This window comes from Nelusetta ayraudi, unplaced genomic scaffold, assembly GCF_046127955.1.
Source record: "Nelusetta ayraudi isolate G7.1 ecotype Tasmania unplaced genomic scaffold, CSIRO-AGI_Nayr_v1 ptg000019l, whole genome shotgun sequence".
In the NCBI taxonomy this organism is placed as follows: Eukaryota; Metazoa; Chordata; class Actinopteri; order Tetraodontiformes; family Monacanthidae; genus Nelusetta; species Nelusetta ayraudi.
Window position 1 is genome coordinate 2266115 of NW_027466069.1, and position 20587 is coordinate 2286701.

The 20587-nt window shown below is 49.7% G+C and overlaps 1 protein-coding gene across 1 annotated transcript in view; it reads left to right on the plus strand.

The window, feature by feature from the left end:
• The window catches only part of LOC142888173 (low-density lipoprotein receptor-related protein 1-like), a 97768-nt gene that overhangs the window by 37682 nt on the left and 39499 nt on the right, over positions 1 to 20587 (plus strand). The window contains exons 7-27 of the mRNA XM_076026242.1: positions 6984 to 7146; positions 7546 to 7768; positions 9640 to 9829; positions 9925 to 10068; positions 10445 to 10681; positions 10787 to 10967; positions 11049 to 11271; positions 11774 to 11963; positions 12051 to 12173; positions 12448 to 12588; positions 12957 to 13082; positions 13565 to 13681; positions 13788 to 13868; positions 13963 to 14130; positions 15033 to 15215; positions 16225 to 16422; positions 16556 to 16801; positions 16929 to 17126; positions 18840 to 19044; positions 19162 to 19326; positions 20133 to 20377. Of these exons, the coding sequence (XP_075882357.1) occupies positions 6984 to 7146; positions 7546 to 7768; positions 9640 to 9829; positions 9925 to 10068; positions 10445 to 10681; positions 10787 to 10967; positions 11049 to 11271; positions 11774 to 11963; positions 12051 to 12173; positions 12448 to 12588; positions 12957 to 13082; positions 13565 to 13681; positions 13788 to 13868; positions 13963 to 14130; positions 15033 to 15215; positions 16225 to 16422; positions 16556 to 16801; positions 16929 to 17126; positions 18840 to 19044; positions 19162 to 19326; positions 20133 to 20377 (3747 nt within the window). The remainder of the gene's footprint in view (positions 1 to 6983; positions 7147 to 7545; positions 7769 to 9639; positions 9830 to 9924; positions 10069 to 10444; positions 10682 to 10786; positions 10968 to 11048; positions 11272 to 11773; positions 11964 to 12050; positions 12174 to 12447; positions 12589 to 12956; positions 13083 to 13564; positions 13682 to 13787; positions 13869 to 13962; positions 14131 to 15032; positions 15216 to 16224; positions 16423 to 16555; positions 16802 to 16928; positions 17127 to 18839; positions 19045 to 19161; positions 19327 to 20132; positions 20378 to 20587) is intronic.

Here is a 20587-nt window from a genome sequence, read left to right on the forward strand (position 1 = left end):
ACGATTCACAACACGGAAATTCTTCTTCTTTTTAAAAAAAATTCTTTAGTTGCATAGCTGTTGCCGTGATTTATCTGTGTTTACGAGCCTGGCTGGGTGCTGTTGTGGGGTTCTGGTTGACTCAGTCATTACTCTGGGGTGGGAGCGGGAAGGGGTGGAGGGGGAGAGAGGAGTCGCAGACGAAACATGAAAGTGAGGGTGTGAGTCGGAGCGCGTGTGAACGCTCAGGTGGGTTGTGGGAAAGAGCCTCTCTTGAGAAATGTCCCCGGGGGGAGAACTGACAGACGCCAAGAAAACAAGGCGCGCCGCCGCCGTCATCCCTGGAGGTGTGATGGGAACCCGGTCATGTGACTCGGAGCTCCTCCAGTCGTGACCCTCGACATCCGTTAAAAGTTTTATTTGGCCGATTGAAGTCACTTTCTCTCTTTCTCGTGCCCTAAAACTGACCTTGTCTTTGTCGCGGCCTCACAAACCTGGAGTCTAAACTTTCGGTTAAGCGTTTGTTTTCTCCCACCTCTGAGATCTATGAGACATCGTTGCCAGACTGTTAATTTGATTTTGTGGTTTGTGGTTAGATAAAATTGTTTTGCAGTGGCAGCAGCAGCGCCTCCAGGTCATCTTTGAAATATATGAGGTCGGTTCAAACTGTTTAAAGCTAAAATAAAAATTCCAGAGTTTAAAGGTCCCGCGTTTGACCCCCTTTCAGACCTTTATTTTTAATCCTGTGGCCCCTCTGGAGGAACTTCTGCTTGACTTATTGTCCAATAAATTATATATATCTCAAGGAAAGGAATTCATATTTATCCTCCTGGAAAAAAAAATGCAGTGTTTTAGCAGGAAGTCAGAACTGGTGCCTCGTTGGTTTGGAGGTGGGAAAAAACCGAGGTAGCGTTCGAGCGTTCTTAAAGGCCTGAGAAATCACCTGGCAGGGTAAAACATGCAGTTTTAGAATACACTTCCAGGAAAGTGGAGCATGCCAGGAGAGGTCAACGGTGGACTTTTTCATTAAATTTGTTTAACTAACAATGGTGGCCCCTCAAGATTTAGACAGAATCAACAAGAAAGACAAAGGTAACTGGACCCTTCGTGGTCAGACAATGTTTAAACGGCAGCTTCAGTCAAGCTTCACCAGATGTTTACGACATGAATGTTTTACGACATTAACACGACATTACAAATCAGAACGGCTCAGCCTTTTTGTTAGGTTTGAGAGATAACATTGCGACACCTCCTACTTGCTGCTATTGAGCGTTTCCATTCGGCAGTGAGCCTCGAACTAACTGAGGCGATGGCAGGAAGTGGGGTCAGACCTTAAGAGAAAAATTGGGAGTATTGGAAACAAGAGAATGACAAAATTAGAGGGGGAGTGTTGTAATTTTGTGTAGCGAGCAGACATGCAGATGGTATTTACATTCCTTCTGCTGGCTTATGTCAGCCAGAGGAGCACCAGCATTCCTCCAGCTGCCTCACGTCCTGTCCAGTCAGGTCAGCGTAGCAGCGTAGCACTCGTAGCCGAGACTCAGACACACACGTGCACTCGCAGACATAAACCTGCACACGCATACACACAATCACACCCACACACACACACACACACACTGACCCAAATACCTTTGGCTGATGCACCCATTACTTAGTGACATATTAGCTTTTATAATTTCAACATTAAGATTGTGTTGGGCTGCCGCGCTTCGGCAGTTTGGTTTTTCCTCTCTCTGTTTGCACGTCGTGGGATATGAAGGCAGGAAAGTCACGCAGGTGGCGTCATTAAAACCTCAGTAACAATAAAGCACCTTGCAGCTTTAGGCTCTAGGTTGTCATTAGTCAACCTGAAGTCAGTCTTCTTCCCAGAACATCCAAAAGTCATGTTATCGCCTTTGCCACTGTTACAAAACAATATAATTGTCTCTCTGTTGACTCTGTTAGCAAACTCTCAATAAATGTTCTTTTTTTTTTTAACTTGCTCCTTTGTTCAAAAAGAGCATGCTCGAACATGTGGTTCTGGAATCAAGCCCTCTGTGATGTCACAAAGAGAACTGATATCCCCAGGCATCCCCAGCCAGGTGTTAGTTCTGCTGCTGGCTCCGCCTTCCAGCTTCCATGTTCTCCGGGCTCTTTCAAGAACCTGTGAGGTCCAACGAAGCACCACTTCCTGCTGGGCTCGTAGTACAGAACCCACGCCAGGAAAGTCCAGTCAGGCTCCTCGTGTCGTCTGCATGGATTCACGTCGGGGTTCTGGGTTCCTTTTTGTCTGGGTGCTCCTCTTGCGTCAATTTTTTTTCCTTCAGAGACCTTAAAAAACAGGAACACCTGTCTTCCAAAAGCAAAGTTGAGATTTTGAAAAACGAGCCTGACTTTGGGACAGATTGGCCAGGATCACCTTACTGCAGTCACATCCACACGCTGCATTCTGGATGATCCCACGTCACCGAAATCCCATTTGTCCTCGATAATCTCCTGCGAGCTCGTCGGGCTCGTGATCGAATCATCCAAACTGCTTCTTTTTTTTTTTTCCCCCATCTTCTTCTCTGCATCTAATGGAATTTAGGTGCCGTAATAACCTGTTTTGGGTTAAACTAGCATTTAATTCTTATCTGATGGCACGCTAATATGTTGACAGAAAAAAAGAAAATAGCCAACAGGGAGGAGAATGAGTCAGACACACCGTCTTATTTATTTTGTCGCTCTTGTCCTCCTGTGTACTTCAGGGACGTGCTGTAGCTGCGAATGCCGGCTGCGGCTGCAAAGCACCCAGGTTTTTTTATTTATATATTTTATTTTCATCCCCTGCTGTGATTTCACACAATAGGCTCAACTGTTAAAGACGCTGTTTACTCTGCCAGGCTTGAATTCCCTGATTCTCTGAAGGATTATGTCTTTATTCATAAAAATGTATTTAGTGCCCCGCTATACCCGTAAAGCCTTGACGTGGCCAGCAGCGCTCAGTTGAACCCACCTTTTTTTTTCTTCTCTTTTTTTTTTTTGGGCTGCCAAAAAAATAATGGGCTGACTCCACATTTCCATGTTATATCAGTGTGGGGTTTCTGCTGCGATAAGGAGCTAAAAACCCTCCATTAATTCCCGGCTGAGTCGCAAGGTCTGCTATCGCCACTTGCCCTCCATCTGCGTCTCCTTCCTGTAGCTGTTCCTCGAGCTGGAACTTTTGCGAACCTTGTCTCCGTCTTTGATTAATCCTTTTGTTTATCGCCCGCATCTTCACTCTCTCCGGCTGTTCCTCAAAGCCCGACAGCCAGTGTGCTGGCGGTGGACATTAGTAGCCCTAGATGGATGTGGATGCGGCGGTGGAGGCGGGCAGGTTGTCACTGCCCGGCCGTGATTTATCTTTTTGTTTGCGGTGAGTTTTCGGGGTGCTGGAGGGACCAGATGAGTGTACCAGGCTTCCAGATGTGTCCTGCTTTCTCAACATGTGTCAGTCGCTGCCTGCGAAGATAAAAGTGCAGCCGAGCACCTCGGCCTGTCTTCGCCCCTTCGCAGGAACCATTCGGCAACAATGTCGTACCCCCCCCCTCCTCCCCCCCACCCTCGCCCTTCATTAAAAGTATAAGGGATGGGTAACTCTAAATTGAAACTCCACCCATGTTCTGCTCACCCCTATGTTGATGTCACAGAGGGAAGGAATCCAGACAGTGGAAGTCTGTTGTGGCCTGTGCATGTTTTTAGCCAAATATTCAACACATGCCAACGTTCTAGCCACTCGCTGTAAGACATGGCATGTTTTTGTGCAACATGTGGGCTTTTTTGTTAGTCCTCAGCTACAATAAAACCCTGTTTTCACTTGGCATAAAAGTAGGCGATTTCCTCCTCATGTATAAACAGTCATAGATGTAAAAAGGCTGAATTGTTGTCGAGAAAAAACGCCTGTAGAATTCCTCGTATTCTTGCCGGACAGCATTTTGAAAAAAATTGTACCAAATTGAATTAGATATAAGGATTTTGCCGGCGAAGAGCTAATGCTAATTTAGGTTGCAACTTGCAGGCATCGTAGCGAAAACATGGCTTCGGTTTTTCATTTTCAGGCTATATTTACCACTTTGAAATGTCACCACCGCCCTTGACTCGAGTCATAAATGGGTGAAACCATTCGGCAAACTTCTCTTTTCATTCGCGTCAAGTTCAACCGTAGCTGTAAAAACGCCACGAGACATAATTACTTGTTCAAAACCTCATTAATAGGACTCGTCATTTTCCCACAGCTCAAGTGATCAAATTTCTCTATACAACCCTTTGACCACTGACCAGATATGCCTGTTGGGTCGCAGTTGGGAACGAGAGCCTCTGAGGAAAAGGTCATGTGTCTCTTCTTTATGGAAATCCATAAAGTGGACATTTTAAAACCATTCCCTGTAGAGGTCAGAGAGGTTTTTTTTTATATTGCGCAGATTAATAGTATCCTCGTGAGATTAAAGCAAAGGTCGCAGTTATTTTCTGCCCCTCACCAGCGTGTAAATAAGGGAAAAATCACAGTGACGTGCAAACAGAGGAGTTAGCGTTCAAGTTTGTGGTGGTGTGTGTGAGCCTGGCTGTCTGCGTCAAAGTGGGCCGAAAAACGAAATGGGCCGCGGCCCCGCGTGCGTAAATACCCTCGCTGTTTGGGTTAGCCAGTCTGTTTGTCGGCCCTGCTGAGTTCCACCTCAGCCGGGTGAAACATTTTCTCCCCCAGTGCAAATTGAGATGCGGGAGGTGTCAAGGGGCAGGAAGTGAACCGGGGTTGTGAAAAGTCAGGGGCGGGTTGCTCTGGGGGGAGGGGGGGGGGGAGAGAGAAATGGGTGGGTTCGCCCGGTTTCCCAGCTTACCAGAAACTGAATGAGTCGGGGCATCAGCAGTCTGGCTGGCTGGACCAAAAGAAAGGGGCTAGCCTGCCGTTACACAACGCGGCAGTCACCGCGTTGCACAACTGGGCTGGCTCGCTGCTCTTTGTGTGAGTCTAATCAATGCCTTGTGTGGCCGGGGCTTCCAGCTGGATGTCTTTAGAGGAGCGGGGGTTTAAGAGGCGATATAGCAGAGGGAGTATCGCTATCCCCCCCCACCCCCAGAACTCCATGACAAAACTTTCCCTTCCTTGTCAGAAACTTGGTTCTGGTGTTTGAAGAACATTTGTACTCGCTGTTCGCTCTCTTCCTGTGTTCAAACTTGTGGTTTTCATTACCTAACAGCGCAATTTTTTTATTTTTTGTAGTTGTCAGATGCCGTCAACAAGTCATTTCCTCCTGGGAGTTGAATCCGTACCCTGAATGTATTTGTTTACCGGACCGTTTCGTATCTTTTACTCTCCCTATATCACTTCCTGTGGACCTCGGCCCTCTTGCAGCTGCGGCTTCGAACTCGCCGCCGGTGCCAAGTGGGGTTTCGAAGCTCCGTGCCCCATTGGTTGTAGGACAGGGGGAGGGAGTTCATCATTTGCTCCATATGTGTTTTGAGTCCTGTTGTGAAAACTTTCTTTGGGTCCATCTTTGAGCAGTGCGTTGCTGTTTTCCAGGGGGTGGGGGAGGGGTCCGCTGCAGATGTTTTCCTTTGGCACGGCCGGAGCCTCCACTGCTGGCTCTCTATGAATGGCTTCATACCGCAGCCAATCCCTCAGGTCCTGTGGGAAGCCCAGCCGTCGGTTGGTGGGAGAGGAGGGGAAGGGTAGGGGGGGCACTTTGATACTGAATGTGCGAGTCGAGGGTCAGTGTGATCCGCATTTGCGTACGCACTCTTGTGTTTTGAGAGGATGTGAGGTGGCAGCTGGAAAAACACGAGGCTGCTGGCTGCGAGTGTCTCGGAGCCTCCCTCTCATCACAGCTGGGGAGCTCTGCAGCCGGCCTCGCACAGGACCCACTTCTGAGAGACTGCAGAATGTTTCCGCTGCTAACTTGGCATTTCAACCTTTTGATGCAGGGTGGGAATATTGTTTTATTCTTTAAAAGGGGGGGGCTCACCCGCATTGCAGCGCGCTCTTCATGGGGTTGGTGGAAAACTTTTCATGCCCCTTTGTCAGACCTCAGACGTGAAGAATTTTCCTCTTCTACTTTCTTCAGTGACACAGAAATCACAACAAGATGTATTGACCCCAAAATTGCTTGGAATCATGAGAGCGGACCGTCCCGCCCCAGAAAGGTTGGATGTGGAATTAAAGGTCCCATATGCTTCCCATTTGCAGATTTGTATTTTTCATTCCCGACTCAACCGGAGCAGCCTGATGCGATTAATTATCCAAAAGCTCTACAAATCTCTGGAAAACTGCATTATTTAGCCCTCTGTTTCACTCCCACAAACGACTTCCTGCCAAAGCAGATGTTTTATTGTATGTTTAACATGTTTGGAAGGAGTCGAAAACAAGATTGCTGCAATCAGTCTAAGTAACCATCTCTCTTTTTGTATATATACATGAGCAATGAGTGACGTCATTGGCACTTCTCAGTTGGAACAAATCTAGAATGAATAAATACCTCTTTGATGTTTAAAGGCTGAACATAGTTGAACAAAACTACAATACAAAGCAGTGCTTCAACTTGTGCTTTTACTCCATTTTACTTTATTCCATGTACTTTATTTTAAAAAAGATCTTTATTAATTTAGAAAAAAAAATATCACTAATTTATGTTTCCCTGCCAATTTGAAATATGGGACCACAGATGGATGAAGGTGTAATATTTGTAACCGGTCCATTAAGTGTTGTGGTGCGGTGCATTTGCCTTGAGGATGGTGGGTCAGAACAAAGTCTTATAATAAATCAGTAACTTCGCCAGCACTTTGTAACTTACAGCACTTGAGTTAGTTTTGGAAACAATCAGCAGTTCGAGGTGAAGCTGTGCTCCTGTACTGCCGGATGCCAGAAGCTCATTAAAACAGTTTTGCCGGACACCTTTGAAGAGGGTCCTGCCGTCCTGGAAGAGGCGGTACGGCAGCGGGGGGGCGGCGGTCCACGAACGAAAGGTGCTACGGTTGCACTCTTTCATTCACCTTCCACTTCTCCCCCGCAGACGTGGAGCAGATGGCGATCGACTGGCTGACCAAGAACTTCTACTTCGTGGACGACGTGGACGACCGCGTGTTTGTCTGCAACAAGGACGGCCAGACCTGCGTCACCCTGCTGGACCAGGAGCTCTACAACCCTAAAGGCATCGCCCTGGACCCGACCATGGGGTCAGTACTTTGCTGCATGGCCGCTGACCTGACATTACCCCTGCAACCTTACTTTACCTCTTGAGCCACTTCCTGAGATCATGAGTCTCATGATCGATGTGCTGACCGAGCAGGCCGCCTGAAATAGAAGCTCTTCCTCTAGATGGAGCCGAGACAGACGCCCCGGTGGCAAACACACATATGCTGAATGCATAATGCTGACAAGTCAGGTTCTGATGCTGTTCCTTAGTGCTGATTATCACTTCTCCATTTTGGTCTTAGAAATAAACAGTGACAGGGTCAGACTGTTGCGTTGTCGGTACAGTCGTCTCACTTCCTCCTTCTCCTGCCGATCAAGTGTCCTTTCTGGTTTTTAACCTCCCTGACCCTTTGTTTCCCCTCCGCCCTCCCCCGCCACAGCAAAGTGTTCTTCACCGACTACGGCTCCACGCCGAGGGTGGAACGCTGCGACATGGACGGCCAGAACCGCACCAAGCTGGTGGACAGCAAGATCGTCTTCCCCCACGGCATCACCCTGGACCTGGTCAACCGCATGGTGTACTGGGCTGACGCCTACCTGGACTACATCGAGGTGGTGGACTACGAGGGCAAGAACAGACACACCATCATCCAGGGCCTGCTGGTGAGGACCCCCGTGAGAGATGAAGTAGTGAAAGCACTCAGACTCACAAAGACATGCAAAGCACACATGAAGGCCTATAAGTCGAGGGTGAACTTTCCAAACAGCAAAATGATCAGCCTTATGCTCTATTCGCACGGGATTAGTATGACCTGGAGACCTCTGGTAATTTGTAATAATCACGGAGGACGTCTGTGATCTTGATCCTGTGTGAATGCGAATGTCTGTAAATTGTGAAGTAAAAATTCCACCGCAAATGACCAAAACATAGACGTCGTGTGATAATGCTAGTCCCATGCAAATCTGCATCTCAATGTTTGGGGAGAGTTTTTTTTAATGTTTTTATTGCGCACCTTTGTTTTTACTTCTTTTCCAGTTGAAAAATGGAGGCTGCGGTGGAAATTATTAGTGGCAGTTTTGACAGCGTTTTAGGCGCAAATATAGTCTCGTATCGGTACTGGAAACCATTTGGAGAAAGAGCGAGCTGCGTTCAACGCAAACTGTTCAGAAGTCACGTTGCTGCTTTGAACTTTTATTTGCAGTTGCCGTGACTACTAACGTATGGCGTGACCAACGTTGAAGCCGCCATTGAGCTTTGCTTTGCCCGTGTGACAAGCGGATGTGACGTGCACTGCATTGACATCGTATCCGGGTCTTAAAGTCAGTAAAATAGAGTCAAATACAGACTTCACTCATCCTGTCGGAATGCACCGAAAGAAATACAGGCGTGGGGGGGGTCATTTTTAAATTACCAGAGGTCCACAGGTAATGCTAATCCCGTGCGAATAGGGCTTTAGTTTCCATTTCTTCCACTGCTGCACGCAGTCTACATTGTGCGGAGTATCGCTTCCAAAGATGCCACAAAATAAAGGAAGGAATAAAGGTTAAATCTGCTTCTAGCACTAGCACAGGTCCCTCCACTCACAAGAAAGCTGTGTGTTTGATTCCCACCCGGAGCTTTTCCGTGTGGAGTTTGCATGTTCTGCCTGTGTCTGCCAACATTTTGTCTTGGTACTGCAACTTCCTCTCGCAGTCCGAAGACTGTGTTTTAGGTAGGTGTGTGAATGTGAATGCAAATGGTTGTCTATCTCTATATGTGGCCCCGTGACAAACTGGTGACTTGACCAGGGTGTAACCCTGCCTTCACCAAAGACAGCAATGGATGGATAGATGGGTGGAAGGAGGGAAACTAGGCTGTCGTTTTCTTCTTCTAACACCCTTTTTTGGAGACGGTCTCACTCCGGGTCGGACACCGTCGTCTTTAACGGCCCACCTCTTTGGCCGGTCCTCTCCCCCTTAAGGAGAACCAGTCTCGTCGAGTGATAAACTGCCCTCCCGCTGACCTTATTGGTATTACTTCAAGAGCATGTGATTTTCCTGGCTACTCCCTCCCTTGACATATTCGTCTGGCCCCAGAGAAGTTTGGCCCGAACTTATAGTGAAGTAATGATCTTAATGGAATCAGCGTTGCAGAGGTGGGAGGACGGCTGCGAGTGTGTGTGTGAGTGGCGGAGGGAGGGTAGTGATACGACTCTCCCTCCACGTCTCTCTGACAGTGGAGGAGAGCTGCACCAGAAACAAAAAAGATCCTTGCAAGAGTGCAATCTCTCCGCTTTACTGCACAGAGGAAGTGGAGCCACGGCGCTGCTGCGTGCCAAGTTTGCGCCGACCTTATCTCCTTAAGTGCCCGCATGCCTCCTTGTTTGTCTTCTTCTGCCAAATGGGGGGGAGGGGAGGACGTTATTCCAACGTCTGGAACAGGTTTTATCATGTCTCTCCGTTGACGATGGAGACGTGCGCCGCTGCTGCTGTTCCCCAGTCGCGGCAGTGACTCATTGGGTTTGTTTGGTTTTTTTCGCTGTTCCGCTTCGTAGATTGAACACCTGTACGGGCTGACTGTGTTCGAGAACTACCTTTACGCCACCAACTCGGACGAGGGCAACCTGAACCCCAAGACCAGCGTGATCCGGGTGAACCGCTTCAACAACTCCGACTTCCAGGTGGTGACGCGGGTCGACCGTGGCGCCGCTCTGCACGTGTACCACCAGAGGCGCCAAACTCAAGGTACCCGCCCTAGGGGGGAAAAATAATGCGGATTAGCTCAAATGCTAACCCGTCCTGCTCACTTCCTAACCTAACCTAACCTTCTCTCCGCTCAGTCCGCAGTCATGCATGCGCCCTGGATCAGTTTGGGAAGGCGGGAGGTTGCTCTGATATCTGCCTGCTGAGCAACAGCCACAAGACTCGAACCTGCCGCTGCCGCTCCGGGTTCAGCCTGGGCAGCGATGGCAAGTCCTGCAAGAGTGAGTATCAAGGTCGGAGGCTGATGAAGGACCATGGAGAGATATCAGCAGGAATTTATTACCATAAAGTGAAAAAAAATTCATGTTACCAAAATTGAATTTGCTAATACTGAGTTTTTATTTACACGTAGAGCAGGTCAACTTGTAAGTAGGTGTATCTCCAGCAGCCATATCAGGGAGATCAACCCTGATATCACAGCCGGTATGAGAAGGATGTGAGATGTACAGGGATTAGCGTCAATATTATTTGCAGTGCACTTTTTCACCATTAGATGTCACTAAATCTTCCACACCTGGCCTTTAAAAGCACTGGATCAACATTCTAATCCGACGAAAACAATGACACAGTCATGAGTCCGATCCTTTCTCCCTGCAGAGCCAGATCACGAGTTGTTCCTGGTGTACGGTAAAGGTCGGCCCGGCATCATCCGGGGGATGGACATGAACGCCAAAGTTCCCGACGAGTACATGATCCCCATCGAGAACCTGATGAACCCCCGGGCTCTGGATTACCACGCCGCCAGCGAGTACATCTACTTCGCCGACGCTACCAGCTACATCATCGGCCGGCAGAAGATAGACGGCACGGAGCGGGACACCATCCTGAAGGAGGGTAAGAGCGAAGAGGTCTCGGTTGAGTTCTCGGGCCTGACGCTGCGACCGCACACTGTACATTCACTGCTGCACCATCCCGCTAACTTGTCTCTGCGGGCCTTAGGTATTCACACAGTGGAGGGGATAGCAGTAGACTGGATGGGTGGTAACCTCTACTGGACCGACGATGGGCCCAAGAAGACCATCAGCGTCGCCAGGCTGGAGAAGGCTTCCCAGACCAGGAAGACCCTCATCGAGGGCAAGATGAGCCACCCTCGCGCCATCGTGGTGGACCCGCAGCATGGGTGAGCGGCAGGACACGAGTGGGAAGACGTTGAGAATGTTTTGTGTGTTTTGGTCCTGACTGGCTTTGGAAACCTCTCCAGGTGGATGTACTGGACTGACTGGGAGGAGGACCCCACGGAGAGCAACAGAGGGAAGATCAAGAAGGCCTGGATGGACGGTTCTCATCACCAAGTGTTCCTCACCAGCAAGACGGTCCTTTGGCCCAACGGCTTGAGTCTGGACATTCCCCAGGGCATCCTGTACTGGGTGGACGCTTACTACGACCGCATCGAGTTGGTTTACCTCAACACCACCGAGCGAAAGGTTCGCAATCACCAGGGATTGGATTGAAGCTACCACGGAATAATTTCAAAAACGTTTTCTGGCAATGATACGAGTCATTGGAAGCCCCGGATAGGATATGCGGCTCTGGAAATTCAGCCTTTTGTGATGTCACAAAGGGTGCTGCTACCTCTCCCAACACCCTCAGCCATGTGTTTTCAGCTCCTTCCTTTAAGACCAACGTATGCATTTGTCGCTTTCTAAACTTGAAAAGGTTTGAATATTAGCAGGAAAAAAACTACTCACCATTTTGGCTTTAAACAGAGGGCTAAATATCCATTCTATCTACATATAATATGTTGGGATAACTGTGTGATTCTACTCGTCCAGGAGTAACAATACAGACCTGATTGGTTATAGTAAGGGACCGGTAGCAGTAACAGTTGTGCAGTTATTGGTGATGGCACCTAATATATATAGTGTTTCAGAAAATGCTTAATTCATCACTAGCAATAAATCTCTATCTGCTGCCCTCATCCAACAGGTGGTCTACGAGGGTCAAGAGCTGAACCACGCCTTCGGCCTCTGTCACTACAAGCAGTTCCTCTTCTGGAACGAGTACCGCGGCGGCAGCATCTACAAGCTGGACCAGGCCACCAAGATGGTCACGCTGCTCCGCAACGAGCGGCCGCCCATCTTCGAGATCAGGGTGTACGACGCCCACCAGCAGCAGGGTCGGTTTCTCCCGCTCTTCCTGCGCCTTCCAAGCTGACTTTACGAGTGCAATTCCCTTGTCTTAGCTTTTTTCCGTGTTGTTTCAGGCTCCAACGCGTGTCGAGTCGGAAACGGCGGCTGCAGCAGCCTGTGCCTGGCCATCCCCGACGGCAGGTCCTGCGGCTGCGCCGACGACCAAATCCTGGACGCTGATAACGTCACCTGCTTAGGTACTTGGCTGAGGCACCAAAGAGTTTGGTGGAAAATATGCTTCCCTGAAGGAGTCGCGGCTGTTTTATACATCTTCTTGCACCTCTGCCAAATCTGAAGAGGAGACCCCCCACCCCCAATAAAAACAAAAACAAAACAAAAAAAAACATTTGCAAATTTCAAGGAGGCGAGATCCGTCGCGAGCCTCTTCAAAAGGCTTTCTTTTGTTTTTGCTCCACGGCTCTTGTCACAATGGCCCGTCTGTTCACCGCTCTCCCCTGGTCTCGTCCCCAGCCAACCCGTCCTACGTGCCGCCGCCCCAGTGCCAACCGGGCGAGTTCGCCTGCAAGAACAATCGCTGCATCCAGGAGCGCTGGAAGTGCGACGGCGACAACGACTGTCTGGACAACAGCGACGAGGCGCCCGACCTCTGCCGTGAGTCCGTCCGCGCTGACACTGCGACGCGCGCAGCACACACACAGACACTTATCCCAGTGCAGGAGGGGGAGGGGGGGGTGCGATTATTTTTCCGAGGCTCTTTCCAGGAACAGTAATGTGGCTGTAAATTCAGCGGCCAGCTTCGCCTCGTCAAACATCGTGACAAGTAGTGACTCATATTTTGTTTTGCTAGATGTTCTTCTCTCCCTCTCTGCTCTTCTCCTTAAAGAGACACGCTAGAACAGGCACGCCATTAGCTCGATTAAATACGCCATGCGCCAAAGGCAAGGCGTTGGATTTTCTTTTTAAGAAACGGTGAAATCGTGATTTTTAAATTCTTTTTTTTAATCATTTCCCTCCTTCAGATCAGCACACCTGCCCGGCAGATCGGTTCAAGTGCCAGAACAACCGTTGCATTCCCCTGCGCTGGTTGTGCGACGGTGACAACGACTGCGGCAACGACGAGGACGAATCCAACACCACTTGTTCAGGTAGCCTGAGAGAGAGCGAGGGAGAGGGAGAGGGAGAGAGAGAGATTGTCGCTCTGTGGTCTGAACACACTGGGTTTGGGTCAAATCTCCAGAGTTGAGGGTCCACAAATGATCAGACAGAGACATTTGTTACATTGTGTTGCGTTTTCAAGGTCAACTGACAGAATAAAAACATTCCTCCATCATTACAAAGTGCCGGAACTTAGACGGTAAGAAGTCCAAAGATGAAAAAGATGAAGAGAAACAGATTGATTATGAAACTGAGATTCTGTTATCTGCTTAAAAGCCAATAAACTTGATACAACACTTCCTAATACAAGTGAGAATGCCCTTATTCAGTTCAGGGAAGATGCTGTTGCACTCGAGTGCAACAGTGTAACTCGCCTTCCCAGCTATAATGAGCTCAGGAAAAATGCCACTTTTTTTTTTTTTTGCACCACGGTGGGTCACTGACTTGACTGTTTGTTGTCACTGGCCGCCAGCTCGCACCTGCCCGCCCAACCAGTACCCCTGCGCCAGTGGCCGCTGCATCCCCATCTCCTGGACCTGTGACCTGGACGACGACTGCGGCGACCGCTCCGACGAGCCCGACTCCTGCGGTGAGTCGCCGTGGCTGCACCTCGCGGGCCTCCGCGCGGTTTGGGATGAAGTGAAACGGGAATAATGTCTGTTTTTTTTTTTTCTTCCCCCGCTTCCTCTCCACAGCGTACCCGACCTGCTTCCCTCTCACCCAGTTCACCTGCGCCAACGGCCGCTGCATCAACATCAACTGGCGCTGCGACAATGGTGAAATATCATAGGCTGTCAGTTTTGAGGCGACGCTAATGAGAGATTGTCAGGAAGAAAAAAAAAGTAATTCAAAAAAATCCCTTCTTGGCAGACAACGACTGCGGCGACAACAGCGATGAGGCCGGCTGCAGCCACTCCTGCTCCAGCGTCCAGTTCAAGTGCAACAGCGGCCGCTGCATCCCGGAGTACTGGACCTGCGACGGCGACAACGACTGCGGCGACTACAGCGACGAGACTCACGCCAACTGCACCAACCAGGGTGAGGGGTGACCGCAAAAAAACAAAAAACAATCTATTGCAGCGGCATGTTGTGATGAAAGATGTTTTACTGTCGTCTGCTGTCGGATGTGACGATGTTCAAATGTGACTTGAGGAGCTTCGCTGACTTTCGCTCCCGCCAGAATCGAATCTTTATCCCTAGAGTTTGACGATAGCCGACGCTCACGTCTGACTAATTCGGTACTTTGCTGTTTATTTCTTTGATCTTTTTTTGCTCGATTACACTTTTCCCAGCGACGATGGTGGAGGCGGCTTCGTTAGTCGGCGCCGCGCTCCTTCCTTCAGCTGCCGGAACATCCGACTCCTGTGTGCGGTCGGATGTTTTGTCCGCCCTGTTTGATCCGGGCCGGAAAGCGAAGCCAAGTGCTGTCAAGCCCCAGCATGCAGAGTCAGGCCCCAGTGTGACCTGTTGCTCTAATGAGCAGTCTGTCTGTGTGTGCGTAGACTGTTTTGGCCTGCTGTCTCAAAGCCATTAATTAAAATTTAATAAAAGGGGGACAACTATCAGCCTCCTTCCCCCAGACGCACCTCCTCCTCTTCCTCCTCCGCTTTTCTTCCTCCTGCCGCCGTCCTGCCAGCAGCGGACGTTCGGGACGCCGGCTCGCCACCTCAGTGGCGCCTCCGGCCCGCCAGTGACTTCACCGGGCAGAGCCCGCGATTGTTCTTTGCCCTGGCGCAGCGTCAGGTTGTTAACTCGGAATCTCAGTTTTCGCCGTCGCACTTCATTAATGACAACAGTGCTTCATTATTTTCTCCTTCTCTCTTACGTGGCGTTGGAAGCCGGCCGCATGCCACAGGGACCATCCAACCCTGGCTTGTGCTGGCTAACAATCACATCTCATCTGCCTCCCGCCCCCCCCCACTCCTTCTCCTCCCCCGCAGCCACTCGCCCTCCAGGTGGCTGCCACGTGGACGAGTTCCAGTGTCGGATGGACGGCCTGTGCATCCCCATGCGCTGGCGCTGCGACGGGGACACGGACTGCATGGACCTGAGCGACGAGAGCAACTGCGAGGGCGTGACCCACATGTGCGACCCGGCGGTCAAGTTTAGCTGCAGGGACTCAGGTGAGGAGGCACTCAGCCGGTGCTGCAGCCCGCTGGGGAGGAGCAGTGTTGTTGGGATTACTCCATAGAAGTAGTCCAACTATTGATTACTGATTACTCCTTTAAAAGTAATCTAATTACTTCTTTAACTGCTTCGTTTCATAAGTAATCAATTACTAATTAGTTTAGTTCAACAAAAGATAAGGTAACAGTTGAGAACGTCTTGTTTCCTGCACATACGGTTACAACGAACCACAGTATTCTTTCATTCAGACGAGATGAACGAAAAGTAATGTTTGTATTTCCAGCTATCAAACCGCAATCGCAGTTTTTTTCTTTTGCCGCCGCCATGCTTGTTTTGGTGCGTCGTCGCATATCAGTGACGTTGCATGCACGGCTGCATCATCAATCTGCGACATCACTGTTTTCTGCAAAATATCAGAAATTTTGTCGATAATAAGACTTGCAAGTTTTTTCAGAAAAGTAATGGAATCGTTACTTGATCGAGTCATTTTGATATAATTGCCAGTTTTGCCAGAGTAATCCCATTACATTACTCCGATACTCAAAAAGTAGTTAAATTACAGTAGTCCTCCTCACGTCAGCGACACGTCAGCGACACCGACACTCAGAAAGTTTTGGCTGGACAAAAACCTTCCTCTTCCTCCACGAGGAGGAACAGAGTGTTCAGTCAAATAGCAGCTTAGCATGTTTAACAATGGATTCCCTTTTTATAAGCCACGTCTGTACAGTTCTGACTGTGAGACTGTGTTCTTGGAATTAATGAGGCATCACTCAAGTTCCAGTTGACTCAGACGGGCTTGCGTCCCTGGGACAAATGAAGATAAATGCCTCTCGTTACGACAGAAAGTGCCTCAGAATAATGAATCGGGCCTCATAACGCTGACCGAGGCGGCGTGATAACAGCGCCGCGCTCTCTTGCCTGCCTTGCTCGGTTTGCCGATGAATAAACCATGAAGGCGCATATCTTCAATCGACACTAAATGGATATTTCTGTGGATCCGGGCAGCGCGCTGCATCAGCAAGGCCTGGGTGTGCGACGGCGACAGCGACTGCGAGGACAACTCGGACGAGGACAACTGCGAGGCGCTGGTGTGCAAGTTGTCCCACCACATGTGCGCCACCAACGACTCCATCTGCCTGCCCGCCGAGAAGCTGTGCGACGGCACCGACGACTGTCCCGACGGCTCCGACGAGAAGCTTTGCGGTACGTAAGATGACAGAAGCAACATCCGTCCGTCCGTTTTCAATACCCGCCTCCGCGCTAACCACTGCGTCACCGACGCGAACGGTGTGTCCAGGTCTTACAGCCGCAACGCTTTCTCCTCCTTCTCCCGCAGACCTGTGCGCCATCGACAATGGCGGCTGTAGCCACAATTGCAGCATCATTCCCGGGGAGGGCTTTGAGTGCTCCTGCCCCCTGGGGATGGAGCTGGGAGCCGACAACAAGACCTGCCAGATCCAGAGCTTCTGTGCCAAACACCTCAAGTGCAGCCAGAGGTGCGAGCAGGAGAAGTCCAGCGTCAAGTGCTCCTGCTACGAGGGCTGGGAGCTGGAGTCCGACATGGAGAGCTGCAAAAGCACCGGTAGCGCCCTCACTGCATTCACGCACGCTAGCATTTGGGTGGGGGGGTCATGCTAGCAAGCGCATAGCCGTGCGTAGGAATTTTTACGCCGAAATTCTGAAATTTTGCCGTGACTCTTTTGCTTCAGATCCCTTCAAGCCCTTCATCATCTTCTCCAACCGCCACGAGATCCGACGGATCGACCTGCACAAGGGCGAGTTCAGCGTGTTGGTTCCCGGCCTGAGGAACACCATCGCCTTGGACTTCCACCTCAACCAGAGCACCTTGTACTGGACTGACGTGGTGGAGGACAAGATCTACCGCGGCAAGCTGTCCGACAACGGAGGTGAGCCGGTCACGATTTATTGTTTGACCGACTCGAGGTCCAAATCAAAAGATTAAACAGCAGAACACAGACAAACAAGCAACCAAAGCAAAACACAAAAAAAAGAAAGAAAGAGATGCAGCACAGGGTCGTCCAGCGAACACAATTTAAAAGGCACCAGAGCTTCCAGAACTGTGACGTGCAGCGTGTGGGACCGCACCCAAAGTTTGTCAAGCCCGAGACAATCTGATTTTCAGAAATACTCAAGACGACTGAGGCCCTGCGATGAACTGGCAAGTTGTCCAGGGTGTACCCTGCCTTCGCCCTAAGACAGCTGGGATAGGAATAAGCGGGTACAGAAGATGAATGAATGAATGAACTCAGACGACTGATAAACTTGAACATCTTAATCCTTGAAACAGATTGAAGAGCGTTCACTCGAGCAGTCACCAACATCTCAGAGGCGCTGGAACTTTTTCTTTTTCAGCTTTAACCCGGTTTTGATTACATTACGATCAGATGTTTTACATGCACACAGAGAAATATTCATCTCCCTTTATGCGTGACACATATTAGTGTCCCAGTTTCTGATTCTTTCATCTTACTCGACTGCCGTCTTTCATGATTTCTTACTGCGGCAGCTGTTTGCAAAACTGACTTGCACGGCGCACTGACATTGCAGCAACCTATTTTCGTTTGTTCATTCGTGTTTTGTCACTTGAGGATCTGCATGGCACAGGTTGTCTGCAGCTGCGAGTTGCCCAAGTAGTTTAATCAAAAACAGTGTTGACCTTGACTAAAAACTTAAATAATATATTTACATCCGCAGATTTAAAGAAAGAAACCCCTGAAACACCCGATCATCACTGGCACGCTGAGTGAACGCTGCAAACAATTTTTTATCACGAGCTCCTTGGTTTCAGAAATACAAACCGAACAAAGTCTCCCCGACTTCAAACCTCCTGTTTTGCAAATAGGCTGCAGCTTCGCAAAAGCCAGATGTTTTTTTTTTTTTTTTCCTTAAGCGAGGCTGTGGTCAGAAGTGGCATTCAATGACCCTGAACAAATCTCCCGGGTCCAGCTGGCCTCGGCCGCTCCAGAACCCCAGGTCTCCTTGCCAATCAAGGTTGTGTTCCCACCGCAGCACTTCGGGGGCACACGGAAGGCTTTGTCTCATCCCATTTGTCTCAGTACTTGCTGTGCGTGACTGCAGCCAGAACACTGATGCAGCGTAGGAGGCTGCAGCGCTCACTCTGCCGCAGCTCCGCTTTCCCAGCTTTCCAAATTCGCTGTTGGAAAAAAGAAAAAAAGAAAAATCAAAAACAGGGACGCCGTGACCAGTTTTGGAGATCGGCTCCCTCTGCTCCTCTGAAACTGTTGCAGGGCTGTTTTTGCGCACTTACCACACATGCACGCTGAGCGATTGCTGGGAGCCTTTGCGTTCCATTTAGCCTTCAAACAGGCGATGCAGGTCTTCAGAGTCTTCAGCTATCCTCGACAGGAGATTCACACACTTTCTTTTTCTCTAATTTGCGTGTGTGAGAGACTGTCGGAGGCCTGGTGTGGGATTTGTTAGCGACATCAATCTCGGTCCAAACCACTCTGTCAGGCACAGCAGCAATCCAGATTCCATTAGCGTGAAGAACTCTGACGGATTACTCATTTTTCAGGATTTTTTTCTTCCAAACAAGTTTAATGTGGTACGTTTCTGTTGTCTTGCTGCCCTGTGTTCAGCCCTGACCAGTTTCGAGGTGGTGATCCAGTACGGGCTGGCCACTCCAGAGGGCCTGGCCGTTGACTGGATCGCAGGGAACATCTACTGGGTGGAGAGCAACTTGGACCAGATTGAGGTGGCCAGGCTGGACGGGACCATGAGAACCACCCTGCTGGCTGGCGAAGTGGAGCACCCCAGGGCCATTGCATTAGACCCCCGAGACGGGTAAGATACACAGATCCCAACTTTCGAAGTCATGGAATTTGAATGTGGAAAGTAACTTTTTAATATTTATTGATTCAATTTTTTTCCCCCTTCCCCTTTCGCTCCTGCTCCCTGCAGCATTTTGTTTTGGACAGACTGGGATGCCAGCCTGCCGCGGATCGAGGCGGCGTCGATGAGCGGCGAAGGCAGACGCACCATCCACAGGGAAACAGGAAGTGGTGGCTGGCCCAACGGTCTGACTGTGGACTACATGGAGAGACGCATAGTCTGGATCGATGCCAGGTAGCCGTTAGCTCCTCGTGTGGCGCTGTCATTCTGGCAAGCGTCCCCCTGTTCACTCGCTAGAATCACCCAGCGGAACTGCTCATAAATGGGAATGTGACGATAATGTCTCATGGTAACGATAATTATTGTGATACTTTGATACTGATGATTACGGGTGGGAATCGCAAGGTACCTGACGTTTCGATTCGATTCTGATTCAGAGGGCTACAATGCAATTAATTGCGATTAATCGAGAATCGCGATTTATCACGATTCATATATATATATATATATATATATATATATATATATATATATCTCCAAAGCATCCAACATACCGCAGAAGGACTGGCTATAAATCCCGAAGGAGCCGGTCAAACTCGTTTTTAGTCATTTCTGTCAGTCTCATGAGTTGGTTTGGATCTGCGTGCTCGTGTGTCTAGTGTGCGTCACCTTAAACAGTCGGAACGACACTGCAGTGCAGTCGCACATGAGTTCCGGCCTCATTAAAAAAATGTATTTCTTAAAATTTCTGAGTCGATTCTTAATTGGCAATGTCATAATCGTGATTAATCTAAGAATCAATTTTTTCCCCCACCCCTACTGTTGATACCAATATATGAAGTTTGTCTCATAAAGTCGTGCTTCTTGTTTCATTCAACTTGCCCTCAATACGATTTCTCTTCTCCGTTCTGCTTGAGAGGAGGTGGAGTTGCATCAGAAATTTCAGACTGTTGCAATCCGCAGTAGCGCACAAGCAGATGCGTTGCCTGCATAAACACAATCTGATGCACTCATTGACCTTCCGCCTCTCCTATCTGCAGGTCGGACGCCATCTACTCGGCGATGTACGACGGCTCCGGGCTGATCGAGGTGCTGCGGGGCCACGAGTACCTGTCACACCCCTTTGCCGTAACCATGTATGGCGGGGAGGTGTACTGGACCGACTGGCGGACCAACACTCTGGCCAAGGCCAACAAGTGGACGGGACACAACGTCACGGTGGTGCAGCGCACAAACACGCAGCCCTTCGACCTGCAGGTCTACCACCCGTCCCGGCAGCCACAAGGTGGGTTTTATGACCTAAAAGCGTGGAAACCGCTCCGTACCCAGGTAGTTTGGCGTGCATTTAAAGAAAACAGCAGTGAAACAAAAATCTTTTGCCCGTCCCAACTGGGTCTCTACATTCAGTCAGCTGAGCAGGGCGACGGCCATCGCAGCACATTCCCAAAGTGCTCGTTCGCGGTTCCCCTTCCCCCGGAAACGGCCGACCTTTCCG